At 46.7% G+C, this 18,619-nt stretch overlaps 1 protein-coding gene across 1 annotated transcript in view; it reads right to left on the bottom strand.

Moving 5' to 3' along the window:
• LOC142571155 (uncharacterized) overlaps positions 1-8,818 on the bottom strand; it is a 28,145-nt gene extending 19,327 nt beyond the window's left edge. The window contains exon 1 of the mRNA XM_075679433.1: positions 8,666-8,818. Within this exon, the coding sequence (XP_075535548.1) occupies positions 8,666-8,756 (91 nt within the window). The 5' untranslated portion in view covers positions 8,757-8,818. The remainder of the gene's footprint in view (positions 1-8,665) is intronic.
• Positions 8,819-18,619: the final 9,801 nt, after the last annotated feature.

The raw sequence follows: 18,619 nt of genomic DNA, 5'->3' as shown, positions 1-18,619 counted from the left end.
ACCGTACCTCAAGTGGAGCAAAATTGAAAAGAACAAACTCGACACACTCATCAGGTCCGGCGTCAAAAGAATACTCGGTATTCCACAATCCGCTAGCACATTAAAACTACTTGAACTTGGAATTCACAATACCACAGACGAATTAATTGAAGCACAGTTTATTGCACAGATCTCCAGGCTTTCGTCAACTAAGCCGGGAATCAAAATTCTTGATGAAGCTGGTCAACTCCCTATGCAGGCTCCGCTCAACCGACACCCCCTGTCTAAATTAGCCCGTGAAGGTATAAAGGTCGAGCCCGTGCCGAGGAACATCCACCCAATATATAACGAAGGTCGCAGAAGAGCGCGGGCTAGAGCCATCCTTCGACGAATAGATCCTTACGGGGCAGATGCATTCTTCGTTGACGCCGCCAAATATGGCAGCGAAGACAGGTTTGCAATCACGGTCGTTGACGCGCGCGGAACGCTTATCAGCGCCGCATCAATCTACGCCAAACACGCGAACGAGGCGGAGGAAACCGCGATAGCCTTGGCTCTTCAAGCCGCAAAAGGCCCGGCGTCCATTTTCTCTGACTCGCGCACGGCGGTCAGGGCTTTCTCGTCCGCTCTAGTTTGTAAACACGCAGCCAACATCGTTAACAGATGCTTTCGTATTAATACGCGAGAAGAAACTGCAGGTCATATCAACATAGCATGGTTCCCGGCACACATGGACGATGCAACTAACCGAGCGGGTTGCAACCCTAACGAGTGGGCCAACTGCCTGGCGCGTGAATTCACGAACCGCGCCAGAGCTAGCAGTCCGGCTCTCCCGCAGGATTGCCCCTTCAAAGATAAACTTACAACCTTTCACGAAATTACGTCACATTACAGACAAAGCAGGAGAAAATTCCCTCCCCCCAGTCCGAAACTGAACAGGGCTCAGGCTGTTACTTTCAGGCTTTTACGGACGAGATCGTACCTCACCCCGAGAGCGCTTAGTTGGATAGACCCGAACTTTCCGCAATCGTGCTCCAAATGCGGTCACGCGGGCTGCTCCTTCGACCACATGCTCTGGCTGTGCCCGTACAACGCGGACTCCGACTTTCATAACGAGTCCAAGTGGGACGCCTTGCTGAAGAGCTCGGATTTCACAAGCCAACTACAGGCCGTCCAGAGGGCCCGCGACGTCGCGGAGAGTCACCATCTCCCTGTCCCGTAGTGGGTGGAGCCACCAACTTGATCGGGGAGCCTTCGGGTGCCCCCTAATCAAGTTCCTCAGGACACTCTAATAAAGTTCTTGTCACTGTCACCACTTGGTAATGGTAGTGACGATAGCCTTACTGTGATTACTGTGATATATACGGGTTGGTCCGGTTACAACCTTAGACAGATGTCTTGGCCAAAGTAGAATCTATGCACGACCATTGTTGGTTAATTGAGTTACTTCGAGTGGTGTAGCACTCCAAACCAAATTCTTCATGCACAAACTCAGTGAACCATTTATTTTCTGGTTTTCAAATGCCCACATTGAAGTCTTCAATGATGATCACAAAGGTAGTGTCATCGCAGCTAACCAATGCAAAGTGCGTGGTAATGAACTTCTCAGTACCACACTTAGGTGTGCCTGAATATACATATATAGACAGTGGATATCATAATTTCGTCTTTCGTTTGTAGGGCAGACACTGCACTCCACAGTCGGTGCCTCTCTCCTCTTACGAGTCATGTTGTATGGTTGTACATACATTTCCGCCTATGCATATGCGGCAATGCCTTCTGCGCGTGAGACCATGTGCGGTTCACAAATGATTCCAGCATGCCCATCGACGGGAAACAATGCATCTTTATTATTATTATTATTATTATTATTAGTAGTAGTAGTAGTAGTAGTAGTAGTAGTAGTAGTAGTAGTAGTAGTATTGGCGGAGCACTTGAAGCCTGCTTCACCTCCGCCGCGTGACAGCCCGATACTTCGCAACCTCCAGGATCGGCCAAAATTCTTGCTCCCTGACACGACAAATGCATTTCGGGGCAGAGGTACACAGCTTCGCTTTGAAAGCTCCTGTACAGTCAGTATTGCCACCCTGTATTTTGTCTCGATGGCACCATCACCATCGGCACGGTCCCGCTAGGAGCTACTAGCGGTTCGCGTTCGTTATCTTCCTTGCGTCTTGACGGCGATGACGCGCTAAATCTGCACTATCATTGCGTCGTGCACCCCTACTTCGCCCAAGCCAGCTTTCGGCGGCACACGTTCGCTTTTGTATTGACATCAAAGGTTTAAACTGCTTGATTTAGAAAAAAAAACAAAACAAATGTACATCAAAAGTGCACTGGCCGCAGGGAACGTACTCACGGAGTGATGCTATTGATCACATTATCACAAAAGGCTGGGCTCTGTCAGGTCGCCCTTAAAGACGGTCTTTTTCAGCGTCAGTTATGCTTTCAGAGTTTATCTGTAAAGGATTTGTAAAATAGAAGCATGTTTATTAATTATTCGCTCAGCTAGGTAGTCTCGCGGACTGGCTCCAAGCTACACATGTCCGTTACCCACCTAAGATCAATTATTGACAATTTAATTATCGTACCTTCGTTTATTACGAAAACAACTGCTCAGCTTACTCCGTATGTAGAGGCTACCAATTTCAACACTGGAATGATAGCAATAATGTCAGCAAGATTTACATTGCTCTATTAAAATTTGGCGCCGTTAAAAAGTAACTGCCTGGATATTCATGGTGCAGTACGCTTCTGTTAAAGCAGGTGCAAATGCTCCAACGGGTTTTCTTGTCGCAATTCAAGTTCATCAACTTAAGCACATGCGCTCAACAGTACACTTCTGCTTTTACTACGGACTCTCCTACGTTATACAAGAAGCACCTCAGCGCTACGGTATATCACACAAGGTGTGCGAGAACATTGTGCGCGCTCCCGATTACACAAATGAGCTTGGTGACATCAGGCTCGGTTTCCTGGCGTCATTAAGAATAAGAACAGCTGCCTGGCGGAAATCAATGCAAAATTATTATGGTGCATTGTATCAAATACAGTAGCGCGCACGTGTGTGTTAGAACAAAAAGTACTGAAGTATTGGAATGAGTGCTTTGCGGAATATATTTTAACTGGCTATTGTTAACACATAAAGAAAAAAATACCACTATTTTTTTTCTAGAAATATTGCTGATATACGTATGCAGTCAATGGAAACATGAGTTCCGACCTAGTGCCCGTGGTGGAAGCAGCCCCAAACCGCACGGCTACATTGGCAGACGAAATATTGGTTGATTAGGGTGAAAGTCTAAAGTGGCTCGTTGCAATGGCTCATACCGGAAAGAAGAACGACACAATCAGGAATGGCTCATACCCTCGTAAGCAAGCAAATATGCAATGGCTGAATATGAATGAAGAAACAAGAGGAAAAAAGAACGAAGGAAAGAAAGAAGGAACAAAAGAACGAAAGAGAAAACAAACAAAGACAGAAAGAAAGAAAGAAGGAACAAAAGAACGAAAGAGAAAACAAACAAAGACAGAAAGAAAGAAAGAAAGAAAGAAAGGAAGGAAGAAACGAAGAAAGAAAGAGAGAAATCTTATTTTGTTGTAGCGCGAGCTGAACAAGGTCAACAGAAAGGCACATCTGACACACACAACGCTAACTTTCAACAACAGATTTATTTCCCATTCTCGTCGCAATATATACACCCTCGAAACGTCATGCAGCCCGTGTGTTGTCCTTGTTCAGCTTGCGCTACAACAAAATAAAATAAGCCGTACCAACAAGCCGCAATAGCGATCCTCATCGACAGAGAGAAAGTAAAAAAAAAAATCATGAGCCAATCCACTCCGTGAAGGTGGTTGACCAGCGAAGCTGTTTGGCACAGGAGACCGAGGTGACATAATTTTGAACAAAAGGAACAAACTCACTTATTGTCCTAATGGGTCGTCATTATTTCCCTCGCAACTGCAGTCACATTCTTTGATAATGTCAAATAGATGCACGTACGCCGCTGGGTTGTCGGTTGGGCCGGATCAGTGTGGCATCGCAAGGGCTATATCTGCAACACGGAACGCGTAACCGCTCCCTTTTCGGTACCCACACATACGCAATGAAATCACCGATGACAACAGAGGCAGTGTCATCGCAGCTAATTCACGCAAAGTGAGTAGCCATGAACCTTACGGGACTATGAGTCGTTACATTTTTTATTGCTTACTGGGGTATGAACCATTGCTCACGGGGGTATGAGCCATTGATGATGGCATTTTTCGACATGCTGTTTTGTATGTCGTATGCGTGATTAGAAAGAATTTAGGCACTGTTCGCTTCACTTTGCTGAGTGTATGTAGCCTCTGCCTTACGGGGCTATGAGGCATTGCATTTTTTGCTTGATCGGGAGTTTTCATATTGCTATACAATTTTGTCACTGACACTTTTCACCTAATTATAATATTTTAGAATTTGATTCATTAATTAAGGCTAATTATCTAATTATGCCGAAATAAAAATAAATATCTGAGTATCTTCAAGCGATGGCAAACATTACGTTGAGTCTGTACAGGTACGTTGCATTTGAATGTATTTAATGTTTGGCTCAAGTTACGTGGGACACCCTGTATATACGCATAGGTATATGCGAGAACATTGTGCGCGCTCCCGATTACATATATGAGCGTTGCTGACATCAGGCTGGGTTTCCTGGCGTCATTAAAAATAAAAACAGCTGCCTGGCGGAAATCAATGCAAAACTATTATGGTACATTATATCAAATACAGTAGCGCGCACGTGTGTGTTAGAACAAAAAGTACTGAAGTATTGGGATGAGTGCTTTGCGGAATATATTTTACCTGGCTATTGTTAACACATAAAGAAAAAAATACCGCCTTTTTTCTAGAATTATTGCTGATATACGTATGCAGTCAATGGAAACATGAGTTCCGACCTAGTGCTCGTGGTGGAGGCAGCCCCAGACCGCACGGCTACATTGGCAAACGATATATTGGTTGATTAGGGCGAAAAAATCTAAAGTGGCTCGTTGCAATGGGGGCTCATACCCGAAACAAGAACGACATAATCAGGAATGGCCCATACCCTCGTAAGCAAGCAAATATGCAATGGCTGAATATGCATATACATTGTTTGACTATGCGTAGGACTTGCTGTTGAATTGACACCATGTAATTATTCGTCTTTTCATTAAACATCATAATTCCCGATTTCTCTCTGCTAAACTTAAGGCCTAGGCTTTTCGCTGCGTAGCCACAAACATTCGCTCGTGTATAAATCACATTCATTCTCGATAGTGGCAGAATGTCGTCATCACACATCATTCTGGGAACCTTCTGTTGCGCGATTTGTCAATTACTCATGCAAGATAAATCAGACCCTAATTCACTGTTCTGATTCCTGATGACGCCAGAAAACCAAGCCTGATGCCGCGAACGCTCAGAAATCTATTAGGGAGAGCAAATAATGCTACCACACACCTTTTGTGATGTACCGTGGCACTGAGGCATTTCTTGAACAATGTAGCAGAATACATTGTAAAGACAGAGGTGCATCCTTGGATGCGTGTGTTCTAAGTTCATCAACTTGAATTGCACCAAGAAAACCTGTCCGAGCATTCGCACCTGCTTTATTAGATGCCTACTGCACTATCATTATACAGGTGGTCTTTTTTAACGGCACCAAATTTTAAGAAATAGATCAATGTAAATCTTCCTGACATTATTATCATTAGAGTGTTCAGACGGTAACCTCCGGATACGGAGCAAGTTGAACAGTTGTGTGCGTAATTCACGAATGTATGTTGATTATCTTTTAAATAATTGATCTTGGGTGGCTAAAGCGAATGAGTAGTTTGGAGCCTGCCTTCGACATTGTATAGTTGAGCGAATATATGCTTATGAAACATGATCCTGTAAGAGTAAGAACAAATATCTTGCAATTAAGCGCTCTCTGAAAGCCTCGCTGACGCGGAAAAAGGTCGAGGGTAACGTCGACCTGACCGCTTCCAGCCTTTTGAGATATTGTCATGAAGGACACGGCTCCGTGAGCATGTTTCTTGCGGCCAGACGACTGTCGATTTTTATTCACATTGTTTTTTCCGAACGCAAGCCGTTTAAAGTTGAAATGTCAATATAGCAACAAACGTGCGCTGCCGAAAGCTCGCTTGGTCACCGAAACGATACACGATCGAATGATAGTGCAGATTTTGCGCGTCATTGCCTTCAAGACATTGCGCTGCCACCGACGGAAGCAAGATAACGAAGTTGAACTGCTTGGCAGCCTCTTACGGGCCGTGGTAGGCAAGGGCGGCATTACTGACATCGCAGGCGCTTTCTTTTTGCAGTGTCATTCGTAGTTCTCTCGTGCATTTAAACACGGGCTTTAATGGTCTCCACATCGCGTTTGTTTCCAAGAGTAGGTGTAAGCAGGAAAATGTTCGCTCACACCCGCAAACACGCAAATACCCTCGCACACTCACACGCACTCTCTCTCCCTGGCACGAGCACACACTCTCTTCCTCAAACGCATTCACACGCCCTCTTCATCGTGCCCATCGTACGCACAGATATCCATGCGCACACAAACACGCACAGTTATGTCCGCAGGCATGCATGCTGAAACACGAACAAGCACGGTCGCACATGTGTACATTCACGCGCCGCCATGCATGCGCCGAAAGCACGCAAGCGCACACACACATGCACTAACACGCAGATGCAGGCATGCACACACGCCGCGAACGCTCACACACACATACGCGCACTCGCGTGCAAGCATATGTACATACGGAGGCACTAGCACGCGCACACACTCTCCGCTGGCGCGCACACTCACGCACACTCCTCGCGCGCACAAACATGCTGGAAACAGTGATAGGTGAGCGCGACAGTGATTATACGCCGGCTGTGCGAGATTGATAACACAGAACTTAGTTTAAAGGAAAAAAAAACTTTAAAAGAACTTATATTCTGGTCATGCAGTACAGTTTAACAAAGGAAAACATCGCAGCGTAGTACGCAACGTCCGCTTTGTCTTGTCTCTAAACAGCGTCTCTCTCTTTCTTCTCACACAAACACAAACACACACACACACACGCGCGCGCGCGCGCGCACACACACACACTCTGTATCCCTCGCACGCAAACGCACTCTCCCTCACACGCACGTACTCTCTCTCCATCCGTCATACGCATACACACACACACGCGCGCACACACACACACACAATACGCACGCACAGATATCCATGCGCACACAAACACGCACACATTTTTTCGCAATCCTGCATGCTGAAACTCGAAAAGCACACGTTGGCACGCGTACACGTACACACACGCCCACGCATGCACCGCAAGGGCGCGCACAAGCGCGCACACACGCAGGCACCCACATACGCTGCGAACGCTCACACACGTCGCGAACGCTGACGCACGCATACACGCACTCGCGCGCATGCAAACGCAAATACGGAGGCACACGCCCGCACACTCATACACAGAGCGAACATGCGCATAGAACCATACCCAGGCACGCTCAAGACATGCACATGCATAACCACTCTGTACCATCTCGGCTGCTTCACAAAAGCCTGCACGTGCAAACAGGCTGCATAACACTCCCTCTACCAATACCTTTTCAATGTCAGCTGTAATAAATCGCTTTAAGGTTTAAATTTGGCGCTTTTTTAAGCCAATGTGCCCTCTGGCGGGAGGGTGCAAAACGATTTTCTCCTGTCGTTGGACTTCACCGCCCCTGTCTGACTTTCTTTAACTGCTTTAACGTACCACCAATGTTCCGACTAAGTGCCAAAATGCATATGTTGCTAGAAGGGACTACCCTCTTGTTGTCGTCGTTTGAAACGTTTTGACCCTCGCCCTATATTCTGAAATATAAATTAGAAAAAAAAAATTCCCATTGAGTCACACTTGTGCGTTGCTGTGAAGTTCCGAAGGAGAATGTCCAGAATTCCTGGACATGGGACTAGCTGAATGGGAATGAAGACATCGTGGCCACCGAAGAAGAAATCGTCAGCGCGACTCTCCCCATAGATATCAGCGAACGCACTGCGTGAAAATAACTCCACTTATTTTTAAGCAATATCGTCCAAATAGTTCTAGTCTATAGCTAACATGCTAACATGCTAACGTAGAAACTGTAAAAAAAAATTAACCCGCATCAATTTAATCGCCAACTCGATAGCATATCCCGCCGCAAAACTTGAAAACATTACTCACAGTGCAAAACTCTAAGGTCCGCTCAGAGGCGTTTAAGTGGACATAAATGCTTTTGCATTCGCAACTCATATGAACTGCTAGGTGTCCTCGAAAGCTTTTTAAGTCTGAACTCATCGCTATTACTGTCTCCTGTGTCTATTATCATAAAAAACTGCCAAGCCAACAGCACCTCAGTTATTATTTTCTGACGTATGAAAATCACAGCTGCATCCAAGGGCATCGCTTTCCTTCTATGGCCGGAAAAACTAGGCACGAGTTACGATCAAGAGTGCTCTAGAATCGGGTGATTGCAGTAAACCTTACTAGAGCAAAAACTATTGCTCATAATGATCAATGAACATAAAGATCAAGTTTGTCGGTTACACATAAGCATCGGGTTGAAGGATTCACGTGAGTGATTCTCATAGGGTCGTCGAGCGCACAACAGAACTACATCGTGGCTCACATAGCACTCTGGTGCCGTAGAGGTCCCGGTTACACACGCAGCTCAGCCTCGCACCGCGGACGCTGTAGCAGTCACGCAGAAAGCAGTGCATGAGCCAGCACCGGCCCGGATAAACATCGCATCGGTCACCTGCGAAGCCGAACAGGCACCGGCAGCCCTGCACAAACATTCAACGAGTCATGTAACCCCGCTGCGCCTTTCCTCACCCGTGTCTGCTCGTGATAATCCATGCTTTTCAATTCGATTGGCATTCTTAGCCTACTTCAAGAAATATTCTCTATCTATCTATCTATCTATCTATCTATCTATCTATCTATCTATCTATCTATCTATCTATCTATCTATCTATCTATCTATCTATCTATCTATCTATCTATCTATCTGTCTATCTATCTATCTATCTATCTATCTATCTATCTATCTGTCTGTCTGTCTGTCTGTCTGTCTGTCTGTCTGTCTGTCTGTCTGTCTGTCTGTCTGTCTGTCTGTCTGTCTGTCTGTCTGTCTGTCTGTCTGTCTTATTCACCCAATTTCTCTACCAACTTGGCCCTCTAGGTATGTGCTGGCTGCTGTCTTGCCGAGAAGATGGACAGCACGGCCCACTGGATGTGTCCGAATAAAGAACATGCTCCAGGCTTCTGTGTTACCTAGTAAACAACTTCGGTTGTTATGTGCCCTAATAGACTAACACTTCATCATTACATGGCCATAAACGTAATCATTAAAAGTTCTAGCAAAGAATAAATTTATAGTCACTGAATTACGTATTGTAGCGGCTGAAGTACACGAAGACCACCCGGTACCAAGGCCTTTACAAACACCAGCTCAAAAGTACACTCCTCTTCATCTCTCCAACCACGCAATTTTCTAGCACAGAGGCTCACAGGGGGCATGTGGCATTCCTCCCTCTCCCAATGAAGCATCGTCTCAGTGCTCAGTAATAAAGCAAACAGAAGAAATTCGTGACTAAATAACTTAAACAAGCGTCACACGTCACATGTACATTAGAGAGAGAAACAAAGACAGAATCACTGTAAAAAAATGGCTGCAGGGTGACGTGCCCCAAGTAAAACAGGAAGTCGTTCAAGATGTGGGTCACAACGCGAGAAGTAAAGTTTGAGTCTGGCCACGCGAACGACTTCAGGTTGAGGCTGATGAAGGGAACCTCTTGATGTGCCTTCTGGAATAACCTCTTAGACGACGTCGCTGAATCACAGCACAAGTTTGTAAAGACCGAAGTTATAGATTTTCCGAACGACCTCGCTGTTGAATATGTGCCCACGCCACACCTGGTCGCCAGGATTGTACGTGACCTCTCTATGGCGAAAATTGTTGCGTTGAGATTCAGGCGTTTGGCGACACTGAAGACAGTATTGTGCGAGTTGACGGGCATCGTCAGCGCGCTGGATGAATATTTCAGCATTGGCATGGAGCATTCCGAACGTGTCGGGAAGCGGCAAAGCGCTGAGAACTGCCCTAACCTCTTGGCGATGGAGTAAGCGAAAAATTGCACGGTCTTTAAGATTCCTCTTAAAAGGTGAACGGCGAAAGTCTACTCTTCCTCCTCTTATCATTTGCCTCTTTCTCTTCTCTTTCTCTTTATTCTTTTAGTCATTACTGCTCACTACTAAGCATTTTTTGTAATTTGTAATCAATTGTGGTCATTACAAGCCGTCGTTAGACATGTTGGCCATATCATAGTCATTAGTAGACATTACAAGTCATTTCCGTCATTATTAGTTGTTACTGGTCCTCACTAAGCATGTGTCATTTCTAATGAATTGTAGTCGTCACAAGTTGTCGTTAGACACATTTTTCATGTCGTAGTCATACAAGTCATTTCCGTCATTTTAAGTCATTACTGTTAAAAGCATTTTTTGGTAATTTGTAATTAATTGTGTACATTACAAGCCGTCGTTAGACATCTTGGTCATATCATAGTCATTTCAGTCATTATTAGTTATTACTGGTTAGTACTAACCATTTTTAGTCAGTTCTGATCAATTGTAGTCGTTACAATTCGTCGTTAGACATACTGGTTATTTCGTAGTCATTGGTTGTTATTACAACTCATCTCAGTCATTATTAGTAATTAATGGTCATTAATAAGCATGTTTAACCATTTCTAATAACTTTTAATCGTTGTAAATTGTCGTTAGACTTATTGGTCATTTCATAGTCACTACTAGTCATTACTGGTCATTACTCAGAATTTTAAATAATTTCTAATAAATTGTGAAGTTCAGTGTTTGACGGAAGCCCGTCTGGTCGGGATGAAACATGGTTAAAAGGTAAACGAAAACCCGGGGCACTTCGCCGACCAAATAAAAATTTAAAAGAAAAGAAGACGTTTCGGCTCCCACACGAGAGCCTTGTTCACAGGTAAAATAAACAAAGGTGCTCTAGCAGCTCGCTTAAATAGTCTTTAATACGTGACGCAGGCACCGCGCATACACTGACGGCAGATTGCCATCGCTCCTGTTCAGAGTGTGTGGCGTAGTCTGAATCATGAGGGATTCAAGATATAGGCGTCGAGATAGCCCTTTTTCCCTGGCAAGGACACGTGCCTTCCCCCAGTCGATTGCGTGGCCGTTTCAAGTGGCATGCTCAGCCAAAGCACTGCATTTCGCGTTTCCTTTTTTTTTGACGTCATAATTGTGCTATTTAAGACGCCTTTCAAAGTCACCAGTTTCGCCAATGTACACGTAGTCGCAATCCGCGCATGGGACAACGTACACAACACCTGGGAATTTCTCTTTTGGTAATTTGTCCTTAACATTGACGAGTGATTGCCGTAGTTTCTGGTTTGGAATGTGTGCCACTTGAACATTGTATGAATGCAGAATACGGCTTAGAGCTTCAGTTGTGGACGGGATATATGGTATTCCGGCGCGCTGTTGACTAGAGGCAGCATAGGGTAACTGCGGACGTGCCATTTGTCGTCCGACAGCATTCAAGAAAGAGCGCGGGTAACCACAGGCTGATAGTTCCCGCCGTACCCCGCTTACGTCGGCTACGTAGTTTTCTGGTCTCGTGCATGATTTTCTCCGCGCGTAATAGAAGCGTCGAAACCACTGCCCTTTTGTGAGAGGCAGGTTGCAAGGAGCCGAAATGCAAGTAGCGTCCTGTGTGAGTTGGCTTTCTGAAAACCGCGAACGACAAAGTAGGCCCCTTTCTTTCAATCAGCATATCAAGGAACGGAAGCTTGCCGTCGACTTCCTCTTCTACCGTGAACTGGATCGCTGCTTCCATGCTGTTTAGGTGCGAAGTGAACGACTGAACTGCTTCTTTGTGAATGATGCAAAAACAGTCGTCCACGTAGCGAAAGAATGCCTTCGGAGCAGGGCTGAACGAAGAGAGTGCTCGACTTTCACGTGCTTCCATTCTCAAGTTAGCGGCTGTCACCGATATAGAAGCTCCCATAGCCGTTCCGTGGACCTGTTTGTAGAAACACTTTTGGAACGTAAAGTACTTGTTTGATAAACAGAACTGTAACAGCCGAGCCAGGTCCGGTGCATCGATGGGCGATCTCTCGGGTAGAGTTGCATCCGACTCCAGAGCGGTACTGCATACATCCAAGGCCAGTTCCGTTGGCACACTAGTAAGGTCGGCGAAGTGCCCCGGGTTTTTGTTTACCTTTTAACCATGTTTCATCCCGACCAGACGGGCTTCCGTCAAACACTGGACTTCATTAACCTTCGTCAGGCGTATGGCCAACCGATCGTTCAGCAGATTCGCCAGTTTGTATCGCTGTCGACGCGAATGGCAGCGTTCCGCGACCACCTCAAGTTTAACTCTAAATGCAAGACTCTGGGTTTGATCCCTCGTTCACTACGTCTGGGAAGACCCGTATCGCCATGCTTCGGTCTCAGCGTCATCGCCAAAGCTGAGCGGAAACTCTTACAAGCACGGATCCAAGACTGCCGGGAAAAAGTAAGAAGCCTGGAGAACCAAGCTTTCTTTGCTCGCCGTCAGCTAGAGTTTCGCTTGCCTAACGATTTCGCAAGCGTACAGCTACATGCCAATTTTCAAGCAAGCCTTCGTGCACGGAAAGATGATCTGTCGCACGAGAACAAGATTCGCAGACTTCAAGCCCAGCGAAGCGACGTTCAGCGCAAAGCAGGAAAGTGCACCGTTCTCAACATGTCGTCGTACAAACCAAACAAAACTGAGCTTTCGGTCCTCAGTCTTGGCCTCAATTTCAACGCCGGAGCTGCAAGGGATAAAAATAAGTTTGTATGTGCCTTAGAGAACGCCCTTAGCCAAGTTGATCCCGCGCACCGTGATGAGGCCCGCACTCGTGTTGTCTGTTCTCTCCAGACTGCGGGGCCCCCCTTCTTCGGCCCTGTCTTCAGAAGAGCGTCAAGCGGTGAAGAGGCTTCGCGGCAACTGCAAGGTCGTGATCCTTCCCCCAGACAAAGGGAACGCGACTGTTCTGTTGGACAAAGTCCACTACTCCCACAAGATGTTGACGCTGTTACAAGACACGAATACGTACGTTCAACTTGACTTGGATCCACCACCCAAGGTGCAAAGAGACTACCAGAAGCTTTTGGCGGATGTCTTTCGTGTGGCCCCCCCTGAACGCAAGTCACTGTATTTCACATTACTTAGTCATAATGGTTCGGCCCCTGCTCTTTATGGCCTCCCCAAGGTTCACAAGCCAGGCGTTCCCATGCGTCCAATTGTAGATTTTACGCGTTCGCCCCTGCACAAGCTATCAAGATTTTTACATCGTGTCATTTCGCCCCTTGTCGGACAACGTGCCACTCACATACGCAATTCCTCCGACTTGATGGACAAAGTCCGTGACGTCGTACTGGATAAAAACGACATCTTGGTCTCTTTTGACGTGAAATCGCTTTTTACTAGTGTGCCAACGGCACTGGCCGTGGATGTATGCAGTACCGCTCTGGAGTCGGATGCAACTCTACCCGAGAGATCGCCCATCGATGCACCGGACCTGGCTCGGCTGTTACAATTCTGTTTATCAAACACGTACTTTACGTTCCAAAAGTGTTTCTACAAACAGGTCCACGGAACGGCTATGGCAGCTTCTATATCGGTGACCGCCGCTAACTTGACAATGGAAGCACGTGAAAGTCGAGCACTCTCTTCGTTCAGCCCTGCTCCGAAGGCATTCTTTCGCTACGTGGACGACTATTTTTGCATCATTCACAAAGAAGCAGTTCAGTCGTTCACTTCGCACCTAAACAGCATGGAAGCAGCGATCCAGTTCACGGTAGAAGAGGAAGTCGACGGCAAGCTTCCGTTCCTTGATATGCTGCTTGAAAGAAAGGGGCCTACTTTGTCGTTCGCAGTTTTCAGAAAGCCAACTCACACAGGACGCTACTTGCATTTCGGCTCCTTGCAACCTGCCTCTCACAAAAGGGCAGTGGTTTCGACGCTTCTATTACGCGCGGAGAAAATCATGCACGAGACAAGATGACTACGCAGCCGACGTAAGCGTGGTACGGCGGGAACTATCAGCCTGTGGTTACCCGCGGTCTTTCTTGAATGCTGTCGAACGACAAATGACACGTCCGCAGTTACCCTATGCTGCCTCTAGTCAAAAGCGCGCCGGAATACCACATATCCCTTCCACAAGTGAAGCTCTAAGCCGTATTCTGCGTTCATACAATGTTCAAGTGGCACACATTCCAAACCAGAAACTAAGGCAATCACTCGTCAATGTTAAGGACAAATTACCAAAAGAGAAATTCCCAGGTGTTGTGTACGTTGCCCTATGCGCAGATTGCGACTACGTGTACATTGGCGAAACTGGTGACATTGAAAGGCGTCTTAAACAGCACAATTATGACGTCAAAAAAGAAAATGTGAAATCCAGTGCTTTGGCTGAGCATATCACTTCGTGCGGCCACGCAATCGACTGGGGGAAGGCACGTGTCCTTGCCAGAGAAAAAGGGCTATCTCGACGCCTTTAACTTGAGTCCCTCATGATTCAGACTACGCCACACACTCTGAACAGGAGCGATGGCAATCTGCCGTCAGTGTATGCGCGCTGCCTGCGTCACGTGTTCAAGACTACTTAAGCGAGCTGCTCGAGCACCTTTGTTTATTTTACCTATGAACAAGGCTCCCGTGTAGGGAGCCGGAACGTCTTCTTTTCTTTTAAATCTTTATTTGGTCGGCAAAGTTCCCCGGGTTTTTGTTTAATTTTTAACCTCTAATCAATTGTGGTCATTACAAGCCGTCGTTAGACATATTGGTCATCTCGCAGTCATTACAAGTCGTTAGTAGTCATTATTATTCATTACTGCACATTTCTAGTAATTTAATCAGTTGGGATCATTACAAGCCGTCGTTAGACATATTGGTCATTTCGGAGTCATTAGCAGTCATTAGAACTCATTAGTAGTCATTATTAGTCATTATTAGTGATTACTAGTACCTCTACCAATCTCTACTATAACGTTAAAACTCACTGTCACTATAAATCATTTTTCTTTCTTTTATCTGTCTTTAATCTGTCTTCATATGGCGCGATGACGCGTCGGCGGACACTCCGGCGGTCCGCTCTACTGACCAACTTCCCCATGAGTCTAGAAAGGCTTTCGCCTTAAAAGGAGTGAAGCTTGTACTTTCTTGAAAGACAGTGTTGTGCGCGAAAGTGGCAGTACATCGTCCCCGTTTTTATGGTCTGTGGCAGCGTTCTCAGACAGCATATCTGCTATTGTATTGCTTAGTCGTTCCGTTAACCTGTTGGCATAAGGATGATAAACAGTTGTTAACGTTGCGAAGTGATCTGTGTTATCCGGCGGTCGCTGATTACTGTTGGAGTTCCGCGGTGGAGGACGATGTTATAGATGAAAAAATGCGCAAATTCAGCTGCGGTACCTCTTGGCAACACGTTTTCTTTTTTTTTTCGCAATACTGCGTGAGGTAATCATTAGCGACTACAACGATTGCCAGAAAAAGATGTGGGGAATAATCCCAGCAGGTCCACACCAATGTACTGAAATGGTGCTTGGGGAATGTCTGTTGTAATAGTCCTGCTGGACGCATAGGAGGATTTTACGTCGTTAACAGTCGCGACACGTGCGAATTTATTGCTTTACAATTTGTGCAAGACGTGACCAGTAGTAGGCGCGACGAATTCTTTCCAGCGTACGTGTGAATCCCAGGTGTCCAGACAATGGCTCATCAGGACAAGCATGTAACATGTCAAGAAGGTGGTCGTCGTGACGAGCAGGTAAGCAGTTTGGTATAGGCCGAACTTTTTGTAAAGGTGCGAAGACACATTCTAAGGACCTTGGATATCAGGCAAGAATGCACAGGGACGGATGCTGTGCAAATGCCTAGAGACATACACAAGTATATGAGAATAGATCCAATCCCGAAAAACACGCATACCGAACACCACGCAGAGAGGCGGAAGCCGAGAGCCATAGCCCTCGACAGGCAATATTCAAACCATAAGGAGGCAGTCTGTACGGACGTTGCAGAGCTCCATGATCACGACTGCTTTTCGATAAGCGCCGTGGGCACGGATCTAAAAGAAATCGCCGCCTCCGTGCGGAGCAAAAAGGCACACGACTCGGAAGAAGCAACCATCGCCCTAGTCATTATAAGCACCGAAGCCAACAAGATTTTTAGAGACTCGAAGACAGCCGTTCGAAACTTTGCAAGAGGGAGAGTCCACAAACCTACCAAACATATCCTAAAACCACAAAATTTGAACACCAGACCCATTAGAATCATATGGTTTCCGGCCCACGCCTCACATCTTGGGAACGTGGCGGCCCACAACTTATCCCGAGGTTTCGTCAACAGGCCAGTGGGAGAGCCGGTCCTGAGGTCGGCCGGAGAAACCTTGACCACCTACCACGAGATAACGTTATATTATAGAAACAACAGAAGGGCGCTCCCGCCGCCGGACAAAAACCCTAATAAACATGAACAAGTGGCATGGCGGAAGCTACAAACTAACGCCTGCCCCAACCCTTACATATACTACAAGGCCTACCCAGGAGTCTACACTCCCGCATGTAAGCTCTGCGGGGACACAAAGGCAGATTTAGTACACATTTTATTCAAATGCGACAATCTAAAACCGCAAAGAGAATGGGAACTCTCTAACGAGCAATAGTGGGAGGATGCGGTGTACAGCTCGGACACGGCGGTTCAACTGCAGGCCGTCAGCTGGGCTTTGGAATTCGCCGACAGACAGGGTCTGACGACCATAACAGGTGGCACTAGAGGAACTTATCGGACGGCCACCTCACTCACCCTGGAAGCCCACTACAATAAAAAGAGCCTTGCTGTTCATGACATAAAGTTGTTACCACCTTGTAAAGGACCCCGTTGTGAAAACAAAACGAAAACAGTGAACTTGCGAAATCGTGAACATGGTTCGACGCGCATTCTTCGAGGTAGTCAATGAGGGGCGTGGCTCTATGTCATCGCGCTGTCCCTGGGCCAAATGTGATGCTAGCAGGGCGGAAAGAAAAGCGCAGTCCTCTTCAAGGTCAGTAGTGCTGCTGTCGACGGGAATACGTGAGCGGCAATCAGCGCCGGTGTGCTTGCGTCCGGATTTGTGAACCATGGCGACGTCAAGTTCATGCAAACGAAAGCTCCATCGTGCCAGAAGGCCTGAAGGGTCTTTCAGATTTGCAAGCCAGCAGCGAATGGTTTGTCGCTAACTACTCTAGTGTATGGCTGTAAGGCATAGTCGGAACTTCGTTACTGCACGGACAAACGTTAAACATTCCTTTTCCGTGGCGGAATAATTTTTTTCTCAGCAGATGATCAGTATCTCTCGCATAGGCAATGACACGTTGAATGGATTTTCATAACTGGAACAACATAGCTCCTAGGCAGACCTTTCTGGCGTCTGGACGCAATTCTGTCTGCAACATCGCCATAATTACCGAGTACAGGCGGAGTCAGCAGGCGGTTCTGCCGAAGACGTGGCGTTGTTACGATCTTGAAACAAAAGGGAGTTCACCTTTCGTAGGTTTATTAAGCAGGTAAGCCATTTTCGAAATTTCCTTCTCATGGTCCGGGACCCCTGTGAGCCTTTGAGTTAGACAAACATACTCCTGTACAGACTGTAGAGGCTGACTGGCGATCATGAATTGTGCATAAAATGGGGCTGAATGGGGTTGAAATGGGTTATGCTATGAAGCATAAGATAGGGTTGGGGCGCATGCGATAGGCATTATGAAATACTGACTGGGAGCTTGCCACTGTCGTTCAATAGTGTACAATCATTGCATTCTACCGGTGCTAAGGTGTGGGGCAGAAACTTGGACGTTAACAAAGAAGCTCGAGAACAAGTTAAGAACCGCTCAAAGAGCGATGGAAGGAAAAATGTTAGGAGTAAAGTTAAGACACAAAAAGCGGGGTGGATCAGAGAGCAAACGGGGATAGCCCATATTCTAGTTGATATTAAGAGAAAAAATATCCCCGACGATTACAATACTCCCTAACATGAAATTTGAGCGCAGCTCTACACGTTGTTTTCATTTACACTATTTTTTCGTCTGGCACAGACAATCTGTCTCGAGCTGCACATTACAAACGGAGCTAACTGTGGCCCGACTGCCTCGCTAATCTGGAGGTCGCGAGCGGCAGCGCGAGGGTGACGCGTGGACGCGATTCACAGCAGCCATGCAGACAGACTTCCCGGCCGACGCGGGTTAATCTGGCACCGCCTCGCACCCATCTTAGCTGCCCTACGCTTCTCACCCTTTCGCCATACCCTCATCCTTCGCTGCTTCCCGTCTCATGGTTCCCCAGCACCCTGCTCCTCCGCTTTCCTCTTTGCGGCTTTCATGCCACGCTGCCCTCCCCTTTCCCTCTTTCATGCTTCGCTGTACTCGTTCTTTTGGTTACGCCGACACTCGTCACAGGAATGGGCGGCTGAGAGCTGCGCTCTAGAAATGGGGCTGGGCAGGCCATGTAATGCGTAAAGTGGATATCCGTTGAACC

Source organism: Dermacentor variabilis, chromosome 2 (genome assembly GCF_050947875.1).
Source record: "Dermacentor variabilis isolate Ectoservices chromosome 2, ASM5094787v1, whole genome shotgun sequence".
Taxonomy (NCBI): Eukaryota; Metazoa; Arthropoda; class Arachnida; order Ixodida; family Ixodidae; genus Dermacentor; species Dermacentor variabilis.
Note: the sequence above shows the minus strand (reverse complement) of the source record. Positions and strands in the feature narration are given on the sequence as shown.